The sequence below is a fragment of the Bos javanicus genome, chromosome 1, assembly GCF_032452875.1.
Source record: "Bos javanicus breed banteng chromosome 1, ARS-OSU_banteng_1.0, whole genome shotgun sequence".
NCBI classification, from domain to species: Eukaryota; Metazoa; Chordata; class Mammalia; order Artiodactyla; family Bovidae; genus Bos; species Bos javanicus.
In genome coordinates this window covers 81,360,771-81,385,095 of record NC_083868.1, presented here as the reverse complement: position 1 = coordinate 81,385,095, position 24,325 = coordinate 81,360,771, and the positions used below count along the sequence as shown (strand labels likewise).

The 24,325-nt window shown below is 45.9% G+C and overlaps 1 protein-coding gene across 1 annotated transcript in view; it reads right to left on the bottom strand.

Annotated features, from left to right (window-relative positions):
- ETV5 (ETS variant transcription factor 5) overlaps positions 1–14,899 on the bottom strand; it is a 59,348-nt gene extending 44,449 nt beyond the window's left edge. The window contains exons 1-5 of the mRNA XM_061413511.1: positions 14,740–14,899; positions 11,511–11,628; positions 11,302–11,389; positions 11,121–11,168; positions 10,976–11,026 (exon numbers count right to left, since the gene is read on the bottom strand). Of these exons, the coding sequence (XP_061269495.1) occupies positions 10,976–11,026; positions 11,121–11,168; positions 11,302–11,389; positions 11,511–11,555 (232 nt within the window). The 5' untranslated portion in view covers positions 11,556–11,628; positions 14,740–14,899. The remainder of the gene's footprint in view (positions 1–10,975; positions 11,027–11,120; positions 11,169–11,301; positions 11,390–11,510; positions 11,629–14,739) is intronic.
- Positions 14,900–24,325: the final 9,426 nt, after the last annotated feature.

Genomic DNA, 24,325 nt, shown 5'->3' with positions numbered 1-24,325 from the left:
GATGGGATCTTATTTGAACTAGAATGTTTATATTTTCTAGAGGCTTCCCAGGTGGCGCTAGTGGTAAAGAACTTGCCTGCCAATGCAGGAGACATAAGAGACATGGGTTGGGTCTGGAAGATTCCCTGGAGGAAGGCATGGCAACCCACTCCAGTATTCTTGCCTGGAGAATCCCATGGACAGATGAGTCTGGTGGGCTACAGTTCATGGAGTTGCAAAGAAGCGACTTAGCATGCATGCACGTTTATGTTTTCTAGTAAATTCATATAATGGGGAGGAGAGGTGGGTGATTTGGAGGTTTGCTTCTGTTAGGCCCAGCTCAATGACTAATTACATCATCCCACCAAGTTTCCTTCCTCTTCCACTGCCTCTTCCTGCAACAGCAGCCGCTGGCTGAAATACCATTGGGCAAAGATGAACAACTAAATTTTGCCCGTGGAAGTCAGTTTGGCAGGTATTAATGTACGCTTGCAACCCAAAAGGTAGAACTGCACCACCCAGGCTGACCACTCAAAATGTGTGTGGGGTCCTCTAGTCTCCAGGGGGTGCTCCAGGTTCCCCCTACCTCTTTATTCCCCCCTCCAGAGAGGAAAAATCATGACCCAAGTCAAGGAAGATGCCCAAGTCCTAAAGGGTGGGCAGGGGGCATAGCTTTGGCTAGGAAGAGAAGGGGGCCTCAAGGCCGTCTATTTACCTCTTCTGCAAAGGGGCTGAAAACGCTGGGAGAAGCTGGGAAGAGGTCAAAGTGATGGGCTAAGCATAGGGAAGACTGAATGGCCAAGGAGTCCTCAAGGGGGACCTGTGGGCCAGGGGCGAGTCTGCCAGGGTAAGGAGGTTGCTGCTCATGTCCTTGGTTATCGACTAGGAGGACCAGTTTCTAACTGGAATTTAGGATATTGGCCTTATCCTTTCTTCACCTCTACTAGTACTAACAGTAATGACAGGTGATTTTTTTTTTTTTTTAAGGGTTTCTATTCTAAGTCTGGCTAAAATAGATGGGAAAAGACTCTTTAATACTTTTTTCTCCTCCCAAAAGAAGTGGTCATGTTAGTAAGAGGAACCCACCTTGGATGAATGTACTAAATCAGGAATGTCCTGACTCACAGAAGGGAATTGCAGGTCAGAAAGAGGACCTATTACTGAACAGCTACATGTGCTCAGCACAAAACTGCATCTTTCAAATAGTCATTTCTAAACACAAAACGGGTGTTCTCAAACAAGGAAGATAATCTAATGCCAATGGTAGTAGACAGGTTGATTTTTTTGACCTAGATGAACTAGTTTCAGATTGACTTCCTTCAAGTTCACACTCTTGCCACAGTTCAGCATTATTCTTGAAACAGCTTGGGTTTGTGTAGTTCCTTTTCTTCCAGCGACTCATTTATCCTAACAATTTAGGGCTGTTATTTTAGAATTCTGAAAATGGAAACCCAGAGGCCTTGAAGAGTTAGAAATGAAAGGGAGAAAAAGGAGCTTAGAAAAGAAGAGGCCCAACTCTGACTGAAGTAGGTTGCATATTAGTAGATTCGGGGCTCTGCCATCAGAGAATGTTGCACAGTACGTGTATTCTAATTGCATCAGAGTGTCACATCCGCAAACTCTGGGCTGTGGAGAAACCAATATGATAGACAACTTCTTTAACTTTCACCATCAAGAGAGAGAGGCCTAGAGACAGCCCTGTTCTCCCAGCTCTGTTGGAGGCGAAGGGCTGGCCTCCCTCACTGTAGGCTTTCCGTCAGCCACAGCAGACTCTACCATGAGGGGCTGCTCAAGATGGAACACACAGTCAGGAAAGAGGGAAACAGGGCAATCCTCCTGCATAGAGAAAAAATGCAAAACAAGCCTTCTTTAACAGTCCTTCTATAATTTATTCCCAATTCATTTGATTCTCATCCAAACTGGCATTAAAGCAGCAACAATACTTGAAGTGGGATTTAATCACTGTGGAAAATTTTACCTTCAAGTTTAAAATTCATCTTAAAAATGTAACAGGAGGAAACTCAAACCCTAAGGAAAGTGGCTTCCCCTCCGAGAGAATCATTCCTCTTTATCTACAGCTTTGCTGCTCCTAAACGCAGAAACGCATCAAGTGTGTGAAGAGGGCCTACAGTGTGACTTGACCCCTCGCACAGAGTCTTACTGGGGTACAGCGTTAGCTGCACAAAATCTAGAGGCAGCCTGGGAAGACTTGGGTAGAGTTTGCATTTTAACAGAATCAGAAAATGAAAAATGGCCCTAGCTCGTTTTTTTCCTATTCACCCCTTAGGTCACCCCAAGGACTCTTAGAACTAATGTTACAGACTTACCTCCCTGCAGGCTGGAGGCTGGTGTTGGGGGCTGCTGAACAGGGTAGGGAGGCAAGAGAATGGAGTGGTGGTGAGCAAAATACATTTCCCCAAGGGTTGGCTGCGTGCAGAGAAGGATGCCGTGGCTCAGACAGAGGTGAAGAAACAAAAGACAGGGGTTCTCTGCTTTTGGACACTGAGAGCCTAAGAGAAACTGGTTGCTTCTTGCTTCAACAGGAATGTGAATTGAGAAGCGGGGACTATGTTTAATATGTCAAAATACAGACTACATTAAAGCCCTATGTTGCTATTTCCTTATTCCCCAAGAAATAAAGATTTCAAGGCTGGTGGGGAAGGAAAGAAAAGGAAGCTGGGGAGAAGCAGAAATGTTCTGACTCTGAGGGTACCCCCAGCACAGTGACGTGATCACCACTGAATTATTCTCTACTAAAATTCAGATTAGGAAACGTGGGGTAGGCCTTCCAGGATCTGGTCTTTACAGTGGGCAGCTGAGTGGAGGAGACATCCCCCCTCTCCTTCTATTCTACCTTTTCTATGGGAAAAGTATAAAAGACCCTCATTAAGTGCCCTTTCAGGCAATTACAAAGCATTTCCAGGCACTCAGCTGAAAAGTGTTTATGTAAGCTAAGTCCTCCTCAGCCCCTCTGGAGAAGCAGCACAAACATCAGCATCCTCTTACACAGCAGATATCTAGGGTTACCTCCTGAGAGGTTTCAAACTCTCACAAAAGGACAATCTGCCCAGGCCTGTTCTTTTTTTTAATAGGGAAAGGATGACATCCTTGGAAAACCAATTTATAGCAAGGGAAATATTTCAGAAAAAAAATCCTTAGAGCAAAACACAAATGCAAATAGCCTCGTTAGGAAGAGCAGGAACTAAGAGATCTCAGTTGAAAACCCTGAGAAAATGGCACCGGATCATTACTATCAAGTTTTGTTTTGGTTTTTAATGGACTGTCCTTTATGCTTATCAAGCCCAGCCATGGTCTAGCCCACACAGTCCTTTTTGGGGTGGGGGCTGTCTGTGAGCTGTTAGCCAAGAGCCTGGGAGATGTTTAGGGTGGGCAATACTGAGGCAAGTGTACCCCTAGAAGCTGGCCTAGTTTTGGAGTGAGGAGGCCACTCTGATTTGGGGGTTCATCAGAGGCTGGGTTCATTCTAGCACTTCCTGAGATGTTCATTTGACGAGGCAAGGCATTTGAGTGCCCAGTGGGAGAATATACCTGAGGAGCAGTCTGGGAAGGGTCACTTTAAAATGATATGTTTCTGGCCACAGTGGGAAATTAAATGGGGGAGAGACTGCCAAGGAGTAGAGAAGTTATAGCTGGGTCCTCCCATGTTAAAAGGTACATGTGAGTGCTGTGGCAGGCAAACACCCCACCAGTTCTTCAGGACTGGAATAAAGACTGGAGAAGAGGAGGCAGGAATCTTCAGTGGAGAGATAAAGCCTCAGCCCCAAGGGAACCAAGAGATAAAAGGGTAATATTCTCAGATCAAGTCTCAACACCTCTCTCCAGGGAAGCTAAACCACCCTCTCCCATTATCACTCCCTTTAGACAGCTTCAGTCTAAAATGAGAGACAAAGGGGTGGGGGCAGATCGGAGGGTGGGCAGCAGCCCTTCCGCCTAAGCCCAGGCCACCAGCCTGGAAGTTGGAGGGTTAAAAATCAGCACTTAAAAGAAAACTCAAACCCTATTAAGCCCAGGCTTGGAGAACAGGGAGCAGCAGGGAAGCCAAAGGAAACTAATTTTGGAGGTTCTCCAAACTGCCAATCACAAGCATATTTCTAACAGTCCCAGTGTTGTTTGAGTTGGTTGTTTTTCCACAGGCTGCACAATGGGGTCTGGTTATTCATTGAAAAAGTCTGCAAGGGAGCCCCGCCCTCCATTCACAACCAATTTGGAATGCTCCATTCAGGCAAGGGGGGGTGGGGAACTCAGCAGCTCAGCTCGCTGGGGCAGACGGAGCAGAGCCCAGCTGTCGCCGCAGGGACGCTTGCTCGCCCAGCGCGCAGTGTTTATGTAAGAAATTCAGACACTGCAGGCGCCTGCCTGCTCCACACTCTCCCTAAGACTCAGATGGCCGAGACCCTGGCTGAAATCCGCAAGGGTGTGCAAGTCAGCTCCAAGTGAGGTCGGCAAGTGCCCTCTGGCAAAAGGAATCTATCTCGCGCTGCCCACTTCAGAAACTGACTGTAGCTACCAGCTGAAACAGACTTCAGCGGTATTTCTCCTGCCCCCAGGGGTGAGCTGGTTTGCATTAGAGGGCAGCTCTCTCTGGAAGCCAGCCTTTCCAGACTCCTTGCTTTTCCATTCCTATAACAGTATTGGGAGCCACCTCCCCAAGGGAGTGGGTCTCTGGAGACACTACAGGAGTCTGGCTGCAAAGGGGGGAGGGGTCAAGCTATCTATTATGAACAGTTTCACAGTTCCTTTTCCTGGCTTTGCATCCGGCCTGAAAGGTTTATAATACTCCCCCTGAATGCTCATGAGACATCAAAAGAGAAGAGAAGATCTATCGTCTGTGGGTGAAACCTACTCCAAGGGCAACACAAAGTACAAGGCTAAAAACTGGTTGGGTTTCTACTCTTTTCAAACCTTCAATAATCACCCTAAGGAAGATGTTATGAAGCCAGTCTAGTGTAGACTTCGTTTCAAGGGAAGAATATGCTACTTCAGGAAAACCAGATCCAGGGGATAAATGTTAGCACGTGGGTTTTCCCTCTTTTTCAAAACATATTGGACTATTTTCAAATGTCTTATGTGGACCGCTTCTCACTGCCTGCCCCCACTGCCACAAGCCAGTGAACTCAGATGGTTGACCACTGGAAGCATTTCTCTGAATATAACTAACCAGACTCTCCATTCAGTGCCTTGGCTACTCTGCAGAACAGTCTGAAACTCCTGGCTAGATCTTATCCTGCTCCCTGGAATCTTCACCCTCAGCTGCAGCTTTCGTCTAGATGCCTCCTCCTGTTAGGCAGGTGTACCTCTTTGCTAGGCAGGGCCCCTTTATGAAGGGACTCTTCTCAAGTGTAACATCTGAGTTTCTGAGTTGCTAGTCCACGGTCATTTACCTGCCAAACTCAAAGGTGGACTTAACCTTTTGGTTACACACACACACTCGTGTGCGCACCCACTCAGACACACTAGGGGCCTAGTGTCTTTGTGTCTCCTTTATTTTAAGCTGAGTCTTTTACAGGAATGGGACAATGATAGAAACTGACGACCAAAGCCTCTGTTAAATGAGCTTGATGAGTTCACAAAATGGATTTTTAAAAAAGAAACCTAATCCGGTAGTGGCATCAGCATGCCTGGCGCTTGTCCAAGAGCTGGGAGCTGCAACATGACAAGACTCTGAGCTCCTTGGACTGCAAGTGGAGAAGCGCTATGTGCCAGGGCACAGATGGGGCCCAGGCTGCCTCAAGGGCAGCCATGTGCCCAAGGGGGGGCTGTCAGCCTCTGAGCCCAGATGAGCTTTATCACAATTAAAACCCCAGAAACATGTGGAGGAACAGTCTCTGGGTAGAGGATTACACATCCGACCCTACCCCACCCCACCAGTGGTAATGTTTTTTCTAGGACTGAAGTTAAAACAGTGATACTAGGTAGGTGAAATGGCAGATAATAGAAATTCTCAGCTTTATCAGACTACCCACATCTTAATCTTAAGGCAGAAGAATGCTGAAAAACAGGGGACAGACTGTAATTTCGTGATGCTGGGATTTTGTTACCTCTGGAATCTACAAAAGTGATCTGCCCAGCAGACACAGGTGTAATTTTCTATCCCAAGTCTTTTGCACCAAACATGGGAGACTGGAAGGGTTACTGGGTTTTATTAGAGGACTGAGAGCAGAGAGACATAGAAGAGGAAGAGAAAAAGTCTGTTGTTTTTAATAAGCCTAACTGAATTAAAGTTAGATGAAAACAGATTTTGTGTAAACACATGGCTCTGTTCAATAAATGGGAATGCTAGGGCTTTGGTTCTTAGGAGTCCTGCATTACAGGGATTTTGGAGGCTATCAAGGAGAGGATTTCAAATCATTTAGCCCTTTCTCAGTGGTAAGGTAGGGAGTGGACTAGCTAACAAAGACATTGAAAGGTTTCTAAAACTTGGAGTCAAATAACCTCTAGCTTTCCTGCTCCTGCTTTAGCTCTCGTTTCTCCCACCTTCAGAGCTATAGGCTCTGGCAAAGGATTAAGTAAGAGCCTCAACTCCCTCAAGCCTCTTATTTTTAAAGTGCCTACTGTTGTCTTTTTCACCTTGTGCTAAGAAAGACTTTAGGATGCTCCTTTCATATACAAATGGCCCAAGAACAGAAAGCAAGTAAACGGAGAGTTTGCTACAGTGTGTCTGGGGCCAAAATGACTGCTCTCTCCCAAAGGAAGTCACCCCTCCCCCCACCATATCAACCTCCTGAGCAGTTAAAAAAAAAAAAATCCAGATGAATAATCTCATATTGAAATGGGATTAAGATCAATATACTTTAGGTTCAAGGGCTGCCGTAACAGTTAATCCTATTTCCCAGCCATCTATTGCAAATGTCTTTATGAAAAGTTGATTTTATCAGTTAATTAGCCAGTCTTAGGAAATTACCCTTACTTCCTCCAGTCAGTCCATTCTTTTTGAAGCACAGATCTAAAAAGAACACTTCAAGGGGAAAACATGGCCATTTGGATTTTAAAACCATTCTTTAAACTATATTTGTTTAGAGATCATGTTTTAAAATAAGATTTTACCGTGTCTTCTCCTCAACGTAAAATATTTTAGTTCTTCAAAATGCTGACAGGTATAACAGTCACAGTATCACACTGAAACGAGTGAAATTTTAAAAACTCAAAACTTAAATCTGCATTTAAAAACACTATGTATATATGCTAGAACCTAGTAATACCCTAGGTTTCCCTGAGGGCTCAGCGGTAAAGAATCCACCTGCGATGCAGGAGACACGGGTTCAATCCCTGGGTCAGGAAGACTCGCTGGAGGAAGAAATGACAACGCACTTCAATATTTTTGCCTGGGAAATCCTATGGACAGAGGAGACTGGTGGGCTACAGTCCACGGGTCCCAAAGAACCAGATTGAGAAAAGAGACTAATACCCTAAGATGCCCAAACAATCAGTTAAGAAAACTGAATATTAAGGTGTCCAAACAAACAGTTCAGAACACTGAATTATCAACTCCCACCCCTAACCCAACACTAAGCACTTTGATTTTCCATTATTATCCTCGGTTTCGATTTGCAGCTAATTCTGTAAAATGTAGTACACACTTATTTACTGGCCCAGATTCCGTGGCTTGGTAGCTCTGTGTGTTACTGCACACGTAGCTAAACACATTTGTAAAACACAGGATACATAGTGTGTACACACACAAACGTCTTTTGGAAAACATGTCAGTTTTCTGATTTTTCTGTTTTATCATTTCTCTTTCTTTCAAACCCTATGCAAAAAACTCAAAGCACCAAGGTACTGAGCAAGTTTCTTGGGACTGTAGGATGAAGAGAACTATGGATTAGACTGGGCAGCCCACCCTCAACCAGGCTTTCCTGAAGGCCAGCTCCAGGCATCTGAAATCATGAGGGAGCCTCTGAGTGTGACAGTGCCCTTGGCTCTGCAGCTTTGTGACAGCTTCTTTAAGGACAGGATTTTATATACTTTTCCTCCCTCATTTTACTTAGCCCCTCCCATTTGCCCCTAATCACCAGTGTATCTCCAGCTGTCTGGACCTTATATTATCCCCTTAATAAAATGAAAGGGTTAGGCAAGACCATCTCTAAAAGGGACTTGTAGCTCAAACAATCTGGGATCTTCAGGGTTATTTATCAGGATCAAGGGACAATGGGTGGCAAAGGCAGAACCCCTATGTCTATAGGCGGCACTTTTTATTCCCTTGAACATGACCTTTAAGAGATTCTAGGGGGGATACTTAATTAACTTCTGTATCTGTGAAGTAAAGGGAAATCTATACAACTAGAAGTAGGCTGGGCGTTTCTTTAAGACTTAAGAAATGTCTCACCTCTCTTTTAACTCTTAAGAACAGTGGTTTCATTTATTAAAAAAAAAATTTATGAATGGATGCCTATGGGTAGGAACCAAAATCTGGAAAATATAGAAAAATCTCTTTAGAAGCTGAGCTGATAGCGTTTACCAAAAAAAGTAAGCCATCATTTTCAAACCTGACCTTCTAAAATAAGTTACCCACATTACTTGGTATTTCTTTTTCTCTCACATACATACCAAAACTCTCACATTCAACATGGAAAACTAGTCAAGTCAACAGTAACAAAAAAGGTAGACTACTACTCATGGCAGGTCACATAAGAGTATTTGTTACAAATGTTTCAGCCACCCTAGGGGAGAGATTTGCTTTACCCGGCAAGTGCAAGTTTGGTTTCCAGTTCATTGATCCAGTGATTTAAACCAGTTCGTAAGATTTTATTAAATTTGCATGAGCTTCTCCTACTTCCCTGGAACAGTCAGGGCTCTTCCAGAAGGGGGCTGGAGTGGAAGCTGATCCTCAATAGGAGACTGTGAGAGGTACTCACAGAGAAAGGGTCTGCCCAGCCCTGGGCTCTGCCAGCTCCCGTGAGTCTATACTGCCTGTCTCAACTGCAGTGAAAAGTCACACATATAACAGCAAAGAGACATAGTTCAAGAATACACCTCCCCACATCTGTATTCCTGCCTAACCTCTGTCTGAATCTATCCTTCTTTCGGCTCCATCTCTAGAAAGAAGAGTCGGGGGTGGGTGGGGGGAATTCTCAAAGACTCTCTGAGGCTACTCAAACATCTGCTTTATCCTTAAAGACAGAAAACCCCAACCTTAAGAAGTTAAAGCAAAAAGCAAACAAAGAAACACATCACACTTGGTAAGCAGAAACATCTCCCAAAGCAGCTCCATTTTAGGTATGGCACTTTAAAGAACTTAGCACGTTCTATTTGCCGAGCAGGAATTATTTCTAAGAAGCCAGAACACATTTATTGATTCCTTTACTGAAGCCTCTTCCTGCAGATAAATATCTATCCAAATATCCTGTCTGCTGACATCTTTCTCTAAGGAACCTACCTCTGCTTCAGCACATGAAATCTATCTGAATGCAGTCATCTCACCTCCCTTCTAACTCTTTTGGGTTATAGAGAAACAAACAAAAGTGTCATAAAAGCATTTCAAAGAACCTCTGCCAAGAAAGCCTCCCAAACAGACTGCAGTTTATGCTGCTCTGAGCAAGAACTGGAAAGGCTGGGCCAAACTGTCAACACAGAACAAAGTAGGATTACAATCCTGTCTTTTATCTTGCAAACACATGCGCGAGCGTGCACACACACACACACACACACTCACACACTTTAGGTTATCTTTCTTTAGCCTTTCAGTGGCAAGTTTCCCAATCATTTGAAAGCAATCAGAGGGCAATAATTAACATGCATTTACTTTCCTATAGAAAACATCCACACCAAGCTGTGACAAAGCTAAGGTAACCCTGCATCTGTGAGTTACACTTTGTTCCCTTTTCACATTTCCTAGCATCTCCCCATGAATATGAGGCCTATCATTAAAGAATGTTTAGTTAGTACCTCTGGCCTTTCATGTATTGATTTAGAACACACAGCTTTTACTTAGATCCAAAGATATCCTCTCTCCCAGTGGCATTTTTACATACACACATACAAGATAAAACAAAGCTCGGAAAAATGTGTTGGTGCAAAATGAGAAATCAAATCCTTGCCTGGCTCAGGTGCTTGCTATTATAAACTATGACTAAGACACAAATTTTTCTATGATGCAACTCTCAAGAGGCAGCATTTTCTCCAGGCCTCTCTTCTAAACCTGCTCATTCGCCAGTGACTAATGCTCTCTAGAGCTGCCCTGTGCTGCTCAAATTTCATCAGCCAGCTTTGTCCTTGATAGCTCTGCCTGGACCATAAAAGCTCCCAAACCTGTTGAGGACAGCCCCCAAAGATCAGTGCAAAGCTAACTGTGCCCTTGCCAGTACCCTAGAGCTGCTTTCTGAGCTTCCACAGCATTTGTTATCTCAGTGATATGAGCACTTAAAGACCATTTTAAGTAAAGGTTTTTACTCTTTGAATGATAGTCTTGACAACTACATGAAAAATAAGTGTAAATCAGGTCACTTCTGTGACCATTTTTGGGTCAACTTTGAGCTAGAAAAGAAATTGACAACATGTTGGGTGAAGCCACAATTAACTGGAATCTTTCATTAACTATTTTCTGCACCTTTAAAAGAAAAAAAAAATGTCAGGCTCATGATTTCTATCAAGGACCTAATTTATAAAAACCAAAAAAAACCACTGGAAGAGAATGTCTGATTAATGGATGCTTGGTCCAGTAACTTATATATAACTTTAGTTAACTTGAGAATTAGGATTTTTTGAGCTTGAAGTTTTGCAAAATTCTTTAGGCACAAATTTTAAGATAAAATCATGTTTGGTAAATCTTACCCGCAATAAAATAAAAGCACTTTAGAAATAACTTCAGTAAGGAACGAAACAAGAGTTTGGGGAGGGGGTTAACTCTGAATTATTAAAAGAAACCAAACACATACCACTGTCCAAAGAGGCTGGCTACAGCTGAAAAGTATTCTAGACACGGATGATCAAGGACCAAACACTCTCAGAACACATGTGCCACCACCAGAAAGGTACTTACAGTTATCAGACTGAAAATCTGGGACAAACTGTTCGTCATCAGGAACTTGTGCTAGAAAAGAGATTTTTTATTTTAGATCTTTAAGTTTTATTAAAAAGCACAGTAAAATGTTTTATGTGGAAAACAGAACAGCCAAGAAACTTGCCTTCAGCTAACCAAGCCTCTTGAAGTTGACTGAGATCCTGAAACAACTCTGGAATTGAAAACAGAAGACACCAGAATGAGGAGAATTCTCCTAGGGGGAAGAGGGAAGAAGCTGGCTGTGTGCTGCAGTTTTCACAGGGAGCCATATGAACAAGCCACAGCAGAGGGGAGAGCTGCACTACCTTCAGAATCATGAGCCAGATCTGTGTCCAAAAACTTCCTCTTTCTGTCAATCACAGGCCGCCCTCTACTCTCCTCTGACCGAGATTTCTGAAAGAGGCCAATAGACAGTTAAGACGTAAGTGTAGTAAAGGGGTCCAAAGGGGGCTGTGCCATAAGACTCACGTTCGAAGAAGGAAGACAAAACAAACCAAAAGCCACATAAACTTACCCCTGGGACCATAAAAGGGACTTGTTGATCATAAAACCCATCCATGGTGCTTCCAGCGTCTCTAATATCACTTTGGAAGTTCTCAGCATTGAGCAATTTCTGGGGGGAAGGGGTCCTCCTGTAATAGGAATTTGGGAGATTTTAGCCCAGGTGAGGGGAAAGAAATGAAGTGATTTTATATTGCTTGTTCTTTTAGCAATGTTCTTTTCTGTGGGAAATCATTCACTTTCTCTGAGGTACTTAAAGACCACCACTCAAGGTGTAAGCTTTATAGACTAACCTGGGCTTGATTAAGGGCATCAAAGATGCATGGTACACTTAGTGCCAAATCCACTCACCTAGTCATTCTTTTAATCTTTTTTATTTAATTATTAAGATTATAGGTTTACTATCATCTGTCTCCTACCAAAAAAAAAAAAAAAAGGACCTTATTTTCATCTAAAAAGATGATTTCAAGATTCTTTCTGTAAAAAGATTCCCCAGGGTGTTTGTAGTGTTAGGGTTTTTTTTTTTTTTTAAGACAATTTAATTTTTGATAATACAGTGACAGGAAGTAAAGAAACTGGGTTTAAGCATACCAAATTATTTGCAATTAAGAATCTGACATACATAGTGCTTCTAAAAGTATTTTGTAGGTCAGTTGTAAAGAACTATATATAGTTCCAAGAATACAAGGATCCAGAGATATACTTATCTTCAGATACAACTCTTAATTAAAACTTAAATCTTTTGTCCAAACAGATATAGTGTTGGTAATGTCACAGATCTCTCCATGGCAACTCACAAAGAAAGCTATAACATTTCCAACTTTTAAAAGAATAAAATAGCTAAGAAAACTAATGCATAAAGTTAACTAAATCCATTATACATATTTTAAATGCATGTCTACCACAGATCTTTAAAAATCATTAAAAGTAAAAGTTTCATGGAAAGAAAAATCTGTTTATTATAGTGAAATCAATTTTTCTTACATGATTTAGAAAATTAAACTGTTTCAGCACTGTCAAGTATTGGGTTTTGGAAAGAGAGGCTGGGGATCCAAATGGACAGGAGAGAACTGTTTCTAATTTGGGAGGTATAAAGTAACAATGTCAGGAAGGTACCATTCTTCAAATAAAAATGAAGTTAGGTCAATAAAATGGGAGAAATATTAATTTCACTCACCCCAGCTCTAAGCAATTCAAAATAATTAAGGATAAATCTTTTTAACTAGTATACAAATTTTAAATAGGGAACCTTTTCTCAGTGGGCAATGGCACCCAATTTGCTTTTCATACTATGTGAAGCATATCAAATTTTTGTATGTTAGTATACAAGGAAACCCTTCACAGCCAGCCTCCCCTCCACACCTTAGTCCAAGTAATAAAATATTTTCAAAGTCAGAGGGAGAGAAGCAAAACTACACACTTCGTAACTTCCTAGAAAAACACTCCAGGTAGCTTGCCTGAATGCCTTTCAAACAAGCGCTAAAAAGTTCAACATAAAGTTTTCTTCCCAAATGTCACCAACCCGTAAACAAAATCAGAGAGGGCATCAGCAGCGAGTTGAAGGGCAAGAAAACGAGTTCTCTGTAGCCTTCAAAAATTTGTCAGTTTAAATAAATCATGGCCTTAGAAAGTCTATAAACGTCTATAGGAGAAGTGGACAACGGGTAGGAGATCGGAGGGGGAGATATTTTCAGAGACTCACAATGAAATACGACGCAAAAATACTTCACCATGAAGAGCAAAAATTGTTTTTAAAAAATTAAAAAAGCTGTTATAAGCAAACCCAAAAGAAGAGGTATCGAAGGTCTTTAAAGCAGCTCTCAAAGTTCAAGGGCTAGAAAAATCGCGTTCAAAGTATACATATTTTTTTAAGCTTGAAGGGAAAGCTCGAATTCATCCAGGAGTTTAGACCACTTCCTTTGTGCCCCCCCCCACCCCCACCTCCCGGTACCCCCAGGAAAAACTTTAACACAGCTTAGCGGCGCGATCGAGGCCCCTCCCCCGCGGCGCGCAGCGAGCCCGGTTTTATGAATGAGAGAGCGAGCCGCAGCCGCCACATCAGGTAAAGGCTGTAACTGGATCCCTCGCACTGGGCCCCATTCACAAAACAAGACACACTTCCACCCAATTCCCAGCCTTCTCCATTCATGAAAACTCCTTCTGATGAGCCCCCGCCCCCACTCCCAACGCAAGCCCTGCCTCCGACGCAGGCCCCTCACCCCAGCGTTTTAGGAAGAAAGCTCAATGCTTCATTCACAAAAAAAAAAAAAAAAGGAAAAAAAAAAAAAAGCCGCAGGGAGCAGCGAGCCAACGAAAGAAACCCGCTTCATTCATAAAGTCACCCACATTCATAAAAACGAGCTGCGGCGCCGGGAGCTACCAACCGCCTCCAATCCTTCCCCCACCCCCAAAACCCTTCCAAACATCTCTCTTTGGCACCCCTCCTCAATCAGGAGTTCGGCTCCCCCCTAGAGGTCCCCTCCCCTCTGAAAATTCGGTCAGATCCCTAATCCAGCTCGAAGCTCCATCGTCTCTCCATCCCCCTCCGCACCCATCTTTTTCTTTTCCACCATCCCCAGGCCGCGGTTCTTATGTTCCCCGATTTCTCCAGAATCGCCGGCAACCTGACGCCCTCAGTCTGCTGGGGGTGGGATGGGGGGGATTGGGTGTCCGCTTTCCACAACCTGAAACTTGCAAGGCCTGCATAAGTTCCTGGCCGACCCCTAACGCCACACGCTGCACATGCCTATGTCACTTAACCCTTCCTGGTACTGGGGTGGGGGTGCATCACCTCTCAAACATTCCCCCTAAGCTGCTTTCTCCCTCATCCTCCCCACTGCAAAGATCGGCGGAGTGCCTCTTCTCGCGAGCCTCCAAGTCCCCTCGAGGTTCTCAGATCTCCAGAGACTGTAAAGACCGCAACTCCGCACCCCTCCATCCCCACCCGGGAGCCCCCGCACCTCGCGTTCCCACCGGCCTCCCCCGCGACGTGCGGAAACCCGTTCTCCTCGCGCTCCGGAACCGTTAGCCGCCCCCGTCCGACGCCTCCCAGGAACCGAACCGGACCGGGCCCCGGGAGGGGAGGGGGGAGGTGAGCTCCGCGAGGGAGGGGGGCCCAACCTCGATTTAAAAAGTGCACCCCGACTTTGAGGATTCTGAATCAGCCAGTGAACTCTAGGCAGCTGGGCCCTTCCTGGACACCCCCCTCAGAAGCCCCGGTTGTCCACTTGACGCCCCCTCACCTGAGGCGGCGGCTCTCCTCCCCTTGCAGCGGCCCCGGGGCGCAGGCGCGCTCACGCACGCGCGCACCGGGCCTGGGAGCCTAGGCTAATGGCTGGGCCGAACCGCTCCGGGGACACTGAACCGCTCCGCGCACCAGCGGCTGGACTCTGCGCCGCAGCTGCCAACCAGGCTGGAGCGCTGGCCCGGCCCCCAGCGGCCTGCCGCTCCGCCCTCTGCTATTGGCCCGCGGCTGTAGCCCAGCCGCGTTCCCATTGGCCCGAGGCCGCTCCAGCGGCTGTCCATCGCTTCTTGTTTACCCTGTCTGCGGGCAAATCCAGCCAAGCCGCCCCATCAACTCCGGTTCCCATTGGTCAACAGCGCGTCCCTCCCTACCCCTCAGGAGTCTGTTTTGCATAATTTATGCAGTGGGGGACCATTGACCAATCAGCTCAGGCTTGTTTATATAATGAATATAAGGACGTTTTTCATTCATAAAAAACGCGACCTGAGGGGGAAGCTTAGCTGAGTCAGTGAAGCACTTAAAGGGGCAGAGAGCCTCGAGGAGCCGCCGTTCCTTCCTCGCAGCTCTCTCTCAACTTTTTAGCGAGGTTTGGCTCTTTCCCCTTTCCCATTCACTCCTACTTCTCTCCCCCAATACCCCCCACTCCCAGCAACACCCCCGCCAGGATAGGGCTACTGGGCGCCAGTCGTTCGCAGCTGCAGAACCAAGAGAAGCTATCATTTTAGGATTCAGGCGAGAGGAATCCGTCATTCCACCCAGAAAGAAACTCGCTGACCGACCTGGGCGTTCGGCCCACAGAAACACAGAAAACGGAAACCGAGCTCTCTAATCTTAGTTACCTTTAAGAGAGGCCTTAATTTCCTTTAACTAGGTTTCCAGTGGGGGAAGAATAAGCAGTATCTTCCTTTTAAAATCTGAGCTCTCAAACAGATTTTAGTTACTATTTTATGCTGGCAGGCCAAGGCCCAACCAAATCTCGATTTCTCTCCACGTTTAATTGCAGTTTATAACCGCCAGAGTGGGTTTTAGGACCCGAGATGAGAGAGGGTCGGCGCTCAAAGAAATCCTCTCCAGAGACGACGCCAGTCAGTCAGCCGACCTAGAAACATAAATCCCTCCGAAAGGGGCTTACAGAGGTAGATCGCCTGCCTCCCTCCTGGGGCTGCTGTTTTCCATTTAAGTGTTGAATGCAAGATGGTGTATTTGCGAATTAGATCCCGTGCAGCTGGGAACGAGGAGAAGCTACTCTGCTTGCCAAACGACCGGGCACTAACTGCAATTGCTGAGATTCTTAACACAGTGTTCCAGGAAACAAATAAGCAATCCTCTCCCCTCTCCGCCCCCTCTGTCCCCTCCTGTGAAGGCCGTGGGGCAGCTCTCTATTCTCCCAGGATCCTGGGGCTTGTGAGGGAGTTCTTCTGTTCTCGTTTGTGTGCCCTGCCATTCACCCCATGTGCCAGGGGTGGAGAGGGAAGAAGCCAAATATCAAGAGAGAGCCCCTAATAAAAGGGGGCCCTAGTCAACTCTGGTGCTGCCTCCTACCACCATGGGCCTGGAGTGTGGATTTTAGAGAAAAAAAAATTTTTTTTAAGTCAAAATTTGCCTACTTTCTTTTCTGCTTCCACTTAGGGTTCTTGTCAGTCACTCAGTCAGGTCCCACTCTTTGAGGCCCTGTGGATTGTAGCCCACCAGGCTCTGCTGTCCATGGGATTCTCCACATAAGAACACTGGAGTGGGTTGCCATGCTTTCCTCCAGGGGATCTTCCTGACCCAGGGACCAAACCCAGGTCTCCTGCATTGCAGGCAGATTCTTTACCATCCGAACCACCAGGGAAGCCTTGGTCTGTTGTTTATAGCCGAGAAAGATCGAATTTCACCAAGGGAAACCTGGAATTCCTAGGCCCAGTGCTGACAAGGCATGAACCTTTGCAAAAGAATGGGATGGGCATGTGGGTGGGTGGGAAAGTGCTCTGAACTTTTAGCAAGCAGTTGCATGATATCTAAGTATTCCCTGATAGCTCGGCTTGTAAAAAATCCACCTGCAATGCAGGAGACCCTGGTTCGATTCCTGGGTCGGGAAGAAGAGCTAGGCTACCCACTCTAGTATTCTTGGGCTCCCCTTGTGGCTCAGTTGGTAAAGAATCTGCCTGCAATGCAGGAGACCTGAGTTCAACCCCTAGGTTGGAAAGATCCCCTGGAGAAAGGAAAGGCTACCCGCACTAGTATTCTGGCCTGGAGAATTCCATGGACTATACAGTCCATGGGTCACAAAGAGTCAGACTCCACTGAGCAACTTTCACTTCACTTCACTTCCATGATATCTAGTGTCCTAAGTAAGTGAAAGTAAGTAAGTGAAGTCGCTCAGTCGTGTCCAACTCTTTGTGACCCCGTGAACTGTAGCCCACCAGGCTCCTCCGCCCATGGGATTCTCCCGGCAAGAGTACTGGAGTGGGTTGCCATTTCCTTCTCCAGGGAATCTTCCCGACCCAGGGATCAAACCCAGGCCTCCCGAATTGCAGGCAGGTGCTTTAACCTCTGAGCTACCGGGGAAGCCCATCTAGTGTCCTAGGAGAGCAATATGCTACCCACCCCAGCTGCAGTGAAGTTTTTCCCTAGAGAGCACAGCCCTAGAGCAGTTGTGCTCCCTATGTTTTGCTGAGGGCTGTCTCCCTCCCTAGACTCAAGGCCCAGATAGTTCCAGGTTCCAGTCCTCCTCCTCCCCAGCTTGTCTGCCCTCCTCCTGCCCCATTTCATCCCATCTTGTACTGCCCTTTGATCTAGTTTCTCCAGAAGAGCTTCAGAACTCCTCTTCAATCTGTCTTCAGGCCCCAACCTTTGGGTAGGCCTGCAGCCCATGGGGCCACATGTCCTTTACCATAAAAGTCTTGGCACATCAATCACACTCGCTACAGGGAAACTATACAGGACACTTCAGTGAATTCCTCCATGGGGTTGGACTTGAAGCCTAAAGTATAACTTGGATGACCTATGCCTCAAGCCAAGGCTCTCCATCCCACCTTGGGAAGAAAAGCTGGGTGTTTAAGTGGTAATGATGCATGTGTGCTTAGTCACATCTGACTCTTTGTGACCCCCATGGACTGTAGCCCATCCTGGCAGAAATACTGGAGTGGGTTGCCATTTCCTCCTTCAGAGGATCTGAGTCTCCTGCTTTGGCAGGCAGATTCTTTACCACTGTACCATCTGGGAAGCCCAAGTGGTAATAGCAGCTAGACTGGGGGCAAGGAAGGAGTTGGAGGATGGATTTTTAGGAGAAGATTGTCATTGACAGAAGATCAGGGAGGGATTTGCACCAGAGCAGAGCTCTTGCCAACTAATTAGTCATTCAGTAAACATTTATTTTGTACCCAATACTCAGCCAAACCCTGTGTGCAGCAAAAATGTTAGCAATGAGTAAGATCCAGTCCTTGTCTTGGAGGAGCCCACCATCTATTGTACCATTCAACGACTTGAATTTACCTAGTGTAAAACCTGTGCATGCCATGTACAATTCTCTACAGATTCTCTCATTTAATCCTCATAAGAATAGAATTGAAGTGGTCTCTATAAAGTACAGATATTAACAATAGACAACAAACAAAGGCACAGATTAACTAATCTGCCAATAGTTGCACAGTTTGTAGGTTTGTGAATCTGGATAGCGCTAAGGCAAGTAGGCTTCAGACCCCATGTGTGGCAGACATAGCATGTGTCTCTGCTCAGAAAATCACCAGGAAACATAATTTGAACCCCAAATTGTAAAGGGCAGAACTGGTTGAAGTCATAAGGAGTCAGGTTTGTAACTCAGTATAGGGTTAGGAAGGACTTTGGAATGTGTGCAGTGGCTCCAAAAGGAATACTGCTGCTAGTAACGAGTCTCCTGTCACAAGAGGCATTAGGGCAGAAAGATTCAGTGCAGAGAGACTATTACACTGGGTGGGCTAGACGAACTTAAAGGATTGCTCCAGATCGAAGAATATGACTCTGAGGATTAGGAGCTTGTGTTAGATGGGGATCAGGCCCTGGGCTTAGGCATCTTGGCTCTGCTGTGAAATGTGAGGGTATAACTCATGATGAACTTGCCCGACTGACTCCTGGGCCCAGAGTTGGTTCCTTACTGATAAGTGTTTATCATGTCTCTTGTCTTCACTTCTTTCTCCTGCTTCTCCTTCTTAATGACTTACCTCCTCAGCTCCCATCCCCATCCCACCCTCATCTGCTTGAATGAACTTTACTTTAAAAAAGAGTTGTGTTGTGTGCACGCTCAGACGTGTCTGACTCTATGGACTGTAGCCCACTAAGCTCCTCTGTGCATGACGTTTCCCAGGGAGGAACACTGAAGTGGGTTGCCCTTTCCTACTCCAGGGGATCTTCCAGACCCAGGGATCGAACCTGTGTCACTTGGCATCTCCTGCATCCCCTTCCTCTCTTGGAAGTAGTGTCAAGGAACTTCCCTGGTGGTCCAGTGGTTAAGAATCCACTTTCCAGTGCAGGGGGTAAGGGTTTGATCTCTGTGGGGGAACTAAGATCTCACACGCCTTGTGGCCAAAAAAAACAAAGCATAAAACAGAAACAATATTACAATACACTCAATAAAGACTGTAAAAATGGTCCACATGAAAAAAAAATCTTAAAAAAAATGCTGTGAGGAGTGTAACCCTGTCTGAAGGTGACGGTGTGGGCTTCACGACCCTGGGTTGTGGGGAGTCCTTTTCCATTTTTGTTCAGGATGGTTGAAGGAACTTGAGGACTACATCTGAAAGGTACAGCAATGTGTTTCTTGTCCTCATGGCATAAAGAATTCTTTCTAGCTGGCACACCTTCCTCTGTAGAATTCAGATATAAATACCCTAAAAACTGAGGCAAGAAAAGAAAATCTTTTAGATTTTTAATTTCTCTTTAAACAGCTAGGTGCCATATTGTCTTCAGGGTTCTTTGTAGTCAGGGAATAATAATAGCTGACATTTACTGAGTGCTTCATATGAGCCAGACACTTTTCTAAACACTTCACACATATTAGCACATTTAGTCCCAACAACAACCTTCTGAGGGAGGTACTATTATTATCACCTCCACTTTTCACAGAGGAGGAAGGTTAGGTACAGGGAGGTTACGTAAATTGCTATGTGGCTAGCACATGTTCAGAGGGTGAGGGTACCCACTGGGCCCCCTCTGGAGCCCAGCCAGTAACCATTCTGCTAGGCCATCTCAGCTCCAGGGAAGGCACGCATGCTTAGTGACAATAGCTGTCACAGAAAGATCTTTTTCTGTGCCAGGCCATTTAGAGGCTTTGCCTATACTTACCCCTAGCCACCCTGTGATGTAGATAACCATTATTGTCCTTATTTCATACATGACAAAACCGAGGCACAGAGCGGTAACTTGCTGAAGATCACACAGCCAGGAAGAGCTGGAGTCAGGAGCCCAGTTCAGATCGTGAGCAGCCCTTGCTAGGCGCCACTTTACCATACGGTCTTCACTCCAGCCATCTCCCACTCTGTCGGTTTTCCTCATCTTGCCTTTGGGGCTCGGGCTGCTTCCTGGGCTCTCCCACGAGAGTTGCTCTGCTTCCTTAGGAACATGCTCCAGCAATCCCAGGCAGACTTCTGCATTGTTATTCTGGGCCAGCTAGAATTTGTCTTTATCAGTCACAGAAGAAAGACTGGAAATTCCCTGTACTAAGGATGCCCTAGATGCCAGGCTCTGGGCTAAGACCCTTCACGTACATGGTCACTTAGTGCTCCCGTTCCTCCTCAAAGGTGGTGATTGAGCCCAATTTGCAGATGTGAAAACAAAGCAAGAAGTTAAAAGCTGATGTCTGAGTCTTCACACTTAGGAGCAAGCAGGGCCTCTGACCCAACAGGTTGACCCTGTGACCCATGGCCTAGTGGTACCTTGTTCTTCTCCTGGCTCATTTTCTGAGCTCGAGGACACCTTCTCTCCTACCTCCTTCTCCCAACTGTCAATTCTTGGACTTTATAAAACATCCACTGTCAAGAAAACCTGGGGGCACATGACATATTTAGATTTTCTGATGACTGGGGAATTTCTTCCTTAAGACTCAAACCTTCTCAAAACAGTGGGTGTCAATATTTGGAGCTTTCCTGTGTCTTCCTGTTGCCTTCCGAAAGGAGTCCAGCCCAGCAGCAGGACCTTTACTGCACCCTGGGGGCCCTGCAGTCACTCCTGAGGCTCCTGGGCCCTTGGGTCTGGCCATGCAGGACACAGCTGCCAGTCACCTGTCAGCATCTACTGTACCTCTGAGGCCTGTGAAGGGTTCCTGTGTGAAGCAGCCTCAGGTTAATGGGCTTCTGGGGAATCCTGTGTCTGATCTTGAGAGTCTTCCTGCTCCTTTTCCATGATAGGTTGTCAATCAGAACTTGTCAGTATGTTAAGAACATGCTTTTCCAGCAACTCTTCATATTTGCCAGGATTTTCAGCCTCAGATGGACCATGACCTTGGAAACCCGCAACCCAAGGGAGTTTGAAACTGCGCCCGTGGGTTCTGAGTGAGAGCAAAAGGGCCCCCTCCAATGAGGAAGTGAATGAACTTGAATGTGTAGACTTGACAAAAACTATTTTGACCTTTCGAAATTCGCCTTTTGCTTCTTTCTGTGCCCTTAATGGAGAGTTTCCTTTGGCCAAAAGTTAACCCTTGCTTGGGCGGGCTCAGACTTGAGACTCTGAAGTCTGCTCTGGCTGTGCTGGGTGAGCAGGCTGAGTGAATGGCGGGCTGAGAGGCCCATCCTCTCATGGACCTGCTTCACCATGGCAGTGGACAGCGGGTGGTGAGGAGGACGGTTTTTTTGGCTCTTGGCTTGTTTTGTGAGTGCCTGCCCTGGCTCTGTCAGGCCTGTGGAGGGGGGGTTGTATTTATTTTGAGTTGGACAAAGAGATCAACTGTGCCTGACTGGTAATAGAGCCCGCAGGTGAAATACTCCCCCACTGTGCATTCCATCCCAAGGCTTCACATCAGGCGTCCAGCAGTCTTCCTGCCTGTTGTCACCTGAAGCCAAACAGAGTGTTTAAAAACACGGAGGTGGCCTCTGGGGCTTCCCAGGTGGCTCAGTGGTAAAGACGACTCCTGCAATGTAGGAGACATGGGTTCAATCCCTGGGTCGGGAAGATCCTCTGGAAAAGAAAATGGAAACCCACTCCAGTGTTCTTGCCTGGGAAATCCAATGGACACAGGAGCCTGGCAGGCTAGAGTCCATGGGCTCTGGATTTGTAAAAGATTCAAGCACGGTTTAGCGACTGCACAACTAACAGATGGGCTCTGCTAATGTTTCCCCATCTCGATTCTTACTAATAGTCTGTCTCTGACACCTAATCTCTGGGATGTGAGACAGCTTCCATTTAAACCAGAGCCCACCTGAAAACCTCTCCTTACCCCTGCTCCTCTCCCTTTTTGCCCATCAAAAACCCTGTGCTTGCATGCTAAGTCACTTGAGTCTTCTCTTCTCGGCCCAGGGATTGAACCTCTGTCTCTTGAGTCTCCCGCACTGGCAGGCAGGTTCTTTACCACTAGTGCAGCCTGGGAAGCCCTTAAAAAGCCAAACTACTTGGTTAGAAAGGCGAAGTATGAGAATAGTCTCTCCTTCCAGGAAACTCGGGCTGCTCTGTGTCTTGGAGGTGCTCAGGTGCTCTGTACTTTTCCCTTGTGTGGTGCATAGGTGCTCCTAAAACCATTAGGGAACTACGGTTTAGATCCCATTTCCCACTGCTATGCCATCAACCGGACGTCTAGGAAGCTAGAAGTTCAGTGTCTGACTCCCAGGGGGACTGTCAGCTTGATGTAATGGAATGCTCAGGCATCTCGTTTGCGGCCTATTTCATGCGTTTGTTTGCTTTTCACTGACGTATAATGTACATATAGGAAAGTACACAGATTGTAAGTGTGGAACTTAATGAATTTTCACAAAGCAAACACTTCTGTGCATCTAGGACCCAGATTACAAAACATTTCAGCTCACCCCTCCCAAAAGACCCCCTCAATCCCCCTTCTAGTCACTAACATAACCCTGACCCCGATGAGGGTAGCTACTGTCCTGGCTTCTAGCATCACAGATCAGTCTTGCCTGGTTTTGTACATTATAAAAGTGGAATCCTACAGTACAGACTCTTTTGTATCTGGCTTCTTTTCTTCAACATGATGTTTGGAAAAGCCATTCATTCTGTAGCGTGTACTTGTGCTTTGTTCATTCTCTTTGCTGTATGTATTCCATGGTATGAATACATTACAACTGATTTTTCCATTCAACTGTTAATAGACACTTGAGTGGTTTCCAGATTTTTTGTTGTTGTTATTAATGACGTTGCTGTGAACACTCTGTGTGTTAGTCACTCAGCTGTATCCAACTCTTTGCAACCCCATGGACTATATAGCCTGCCAGGATTTTCTATCTGTGAAATTCTCCAGGCAAGAATACTGGAGTGGATTGCCATTCTTTTTTTCCAGGGGAATCTTTCTGATCCAGGGATCAAACCCGGGTCTCCTGCATTGCAGGCAGTTTTTTTTTTTTTTTCAAAACCATCTGAGCCACCAGGGAAGCCCATGAAGACTCCAGTGAGACTCTAGTGTATGTTCTTTGGTAAACCACCACCTAATTTTCATTGTTTATTTAAGATATAGTCACAGGATTCATTTTCATGTCTTATTTGTTTGAAAAGTGACAGAGACTCATGACAAATCTCAACATCACAGAAAGGTACAGAATGGAAAATCCCCCTACGTCATCTCCTAGCCTGTACTCCTTCTCCAAAATCGTACACTAGTAACACTTTCTAGGTATGCTCTATTGCCTAGACAATCATACCTAAGTATATGCATTTTAGCCTTTAAAAAACACAAGTTGGACTTTACCACCCTCTATTTCTGCCCCCTGCCCTTTCTCACCCCCGTACACCCTCCCCCTGACCCCAGCACTATGGAGGCTCAGCAATAAGTAGGTCAGAGTGTTTGGCCGTGAAGGTGAACGGCACTTCCCATCTGTTAGACAAGGCTGGGCTATCACTTTTAATGGGCCCTTACCTTATTAAGGTAAGACACACAGGGGTTTACCCAGCCGTAAACTTCATTTCCACGTCCATAAACATTTATTGACTGACCAGTGTCCTCCGCGTGGGGCTTGTCTGCTGAGAAGAGCTCCCAGTCTGGTGGGAGGTGGGTGAAAGGCACAGGAACAAATAGCTATTATACAATGTTTACAGGCGTCATAACTGAGGCCTGTAAATGGATTCGGGAGTACAAACGAAGGAGCAGTGAGTACTTCCTGTTAGGGTCAAGGAAGAACCAGAGAAGCTTGACATTTGGGCCAACCTTTGAGTGATTAATTACTAGAACTTTGCTGGGCTGAGCCAGGAGGGAAGAGCCTTCCAAGGCAGAGAGAACAGTGCACACACATGGAGGCCTGGTGGTCTCTGGTGGGTGTGGCTAAACTGTAGATGGTCCGTCCGGGAGATGTGACTGAGAGGGGAGCTAGAATGGGTACTTGGGGACAGGGCATCAGGGATCCTATATAGTCATTAAAGGGGGATCATTCACATTTTGAAATCACAGGATACACATAGGTGCTTTCAGATATCAA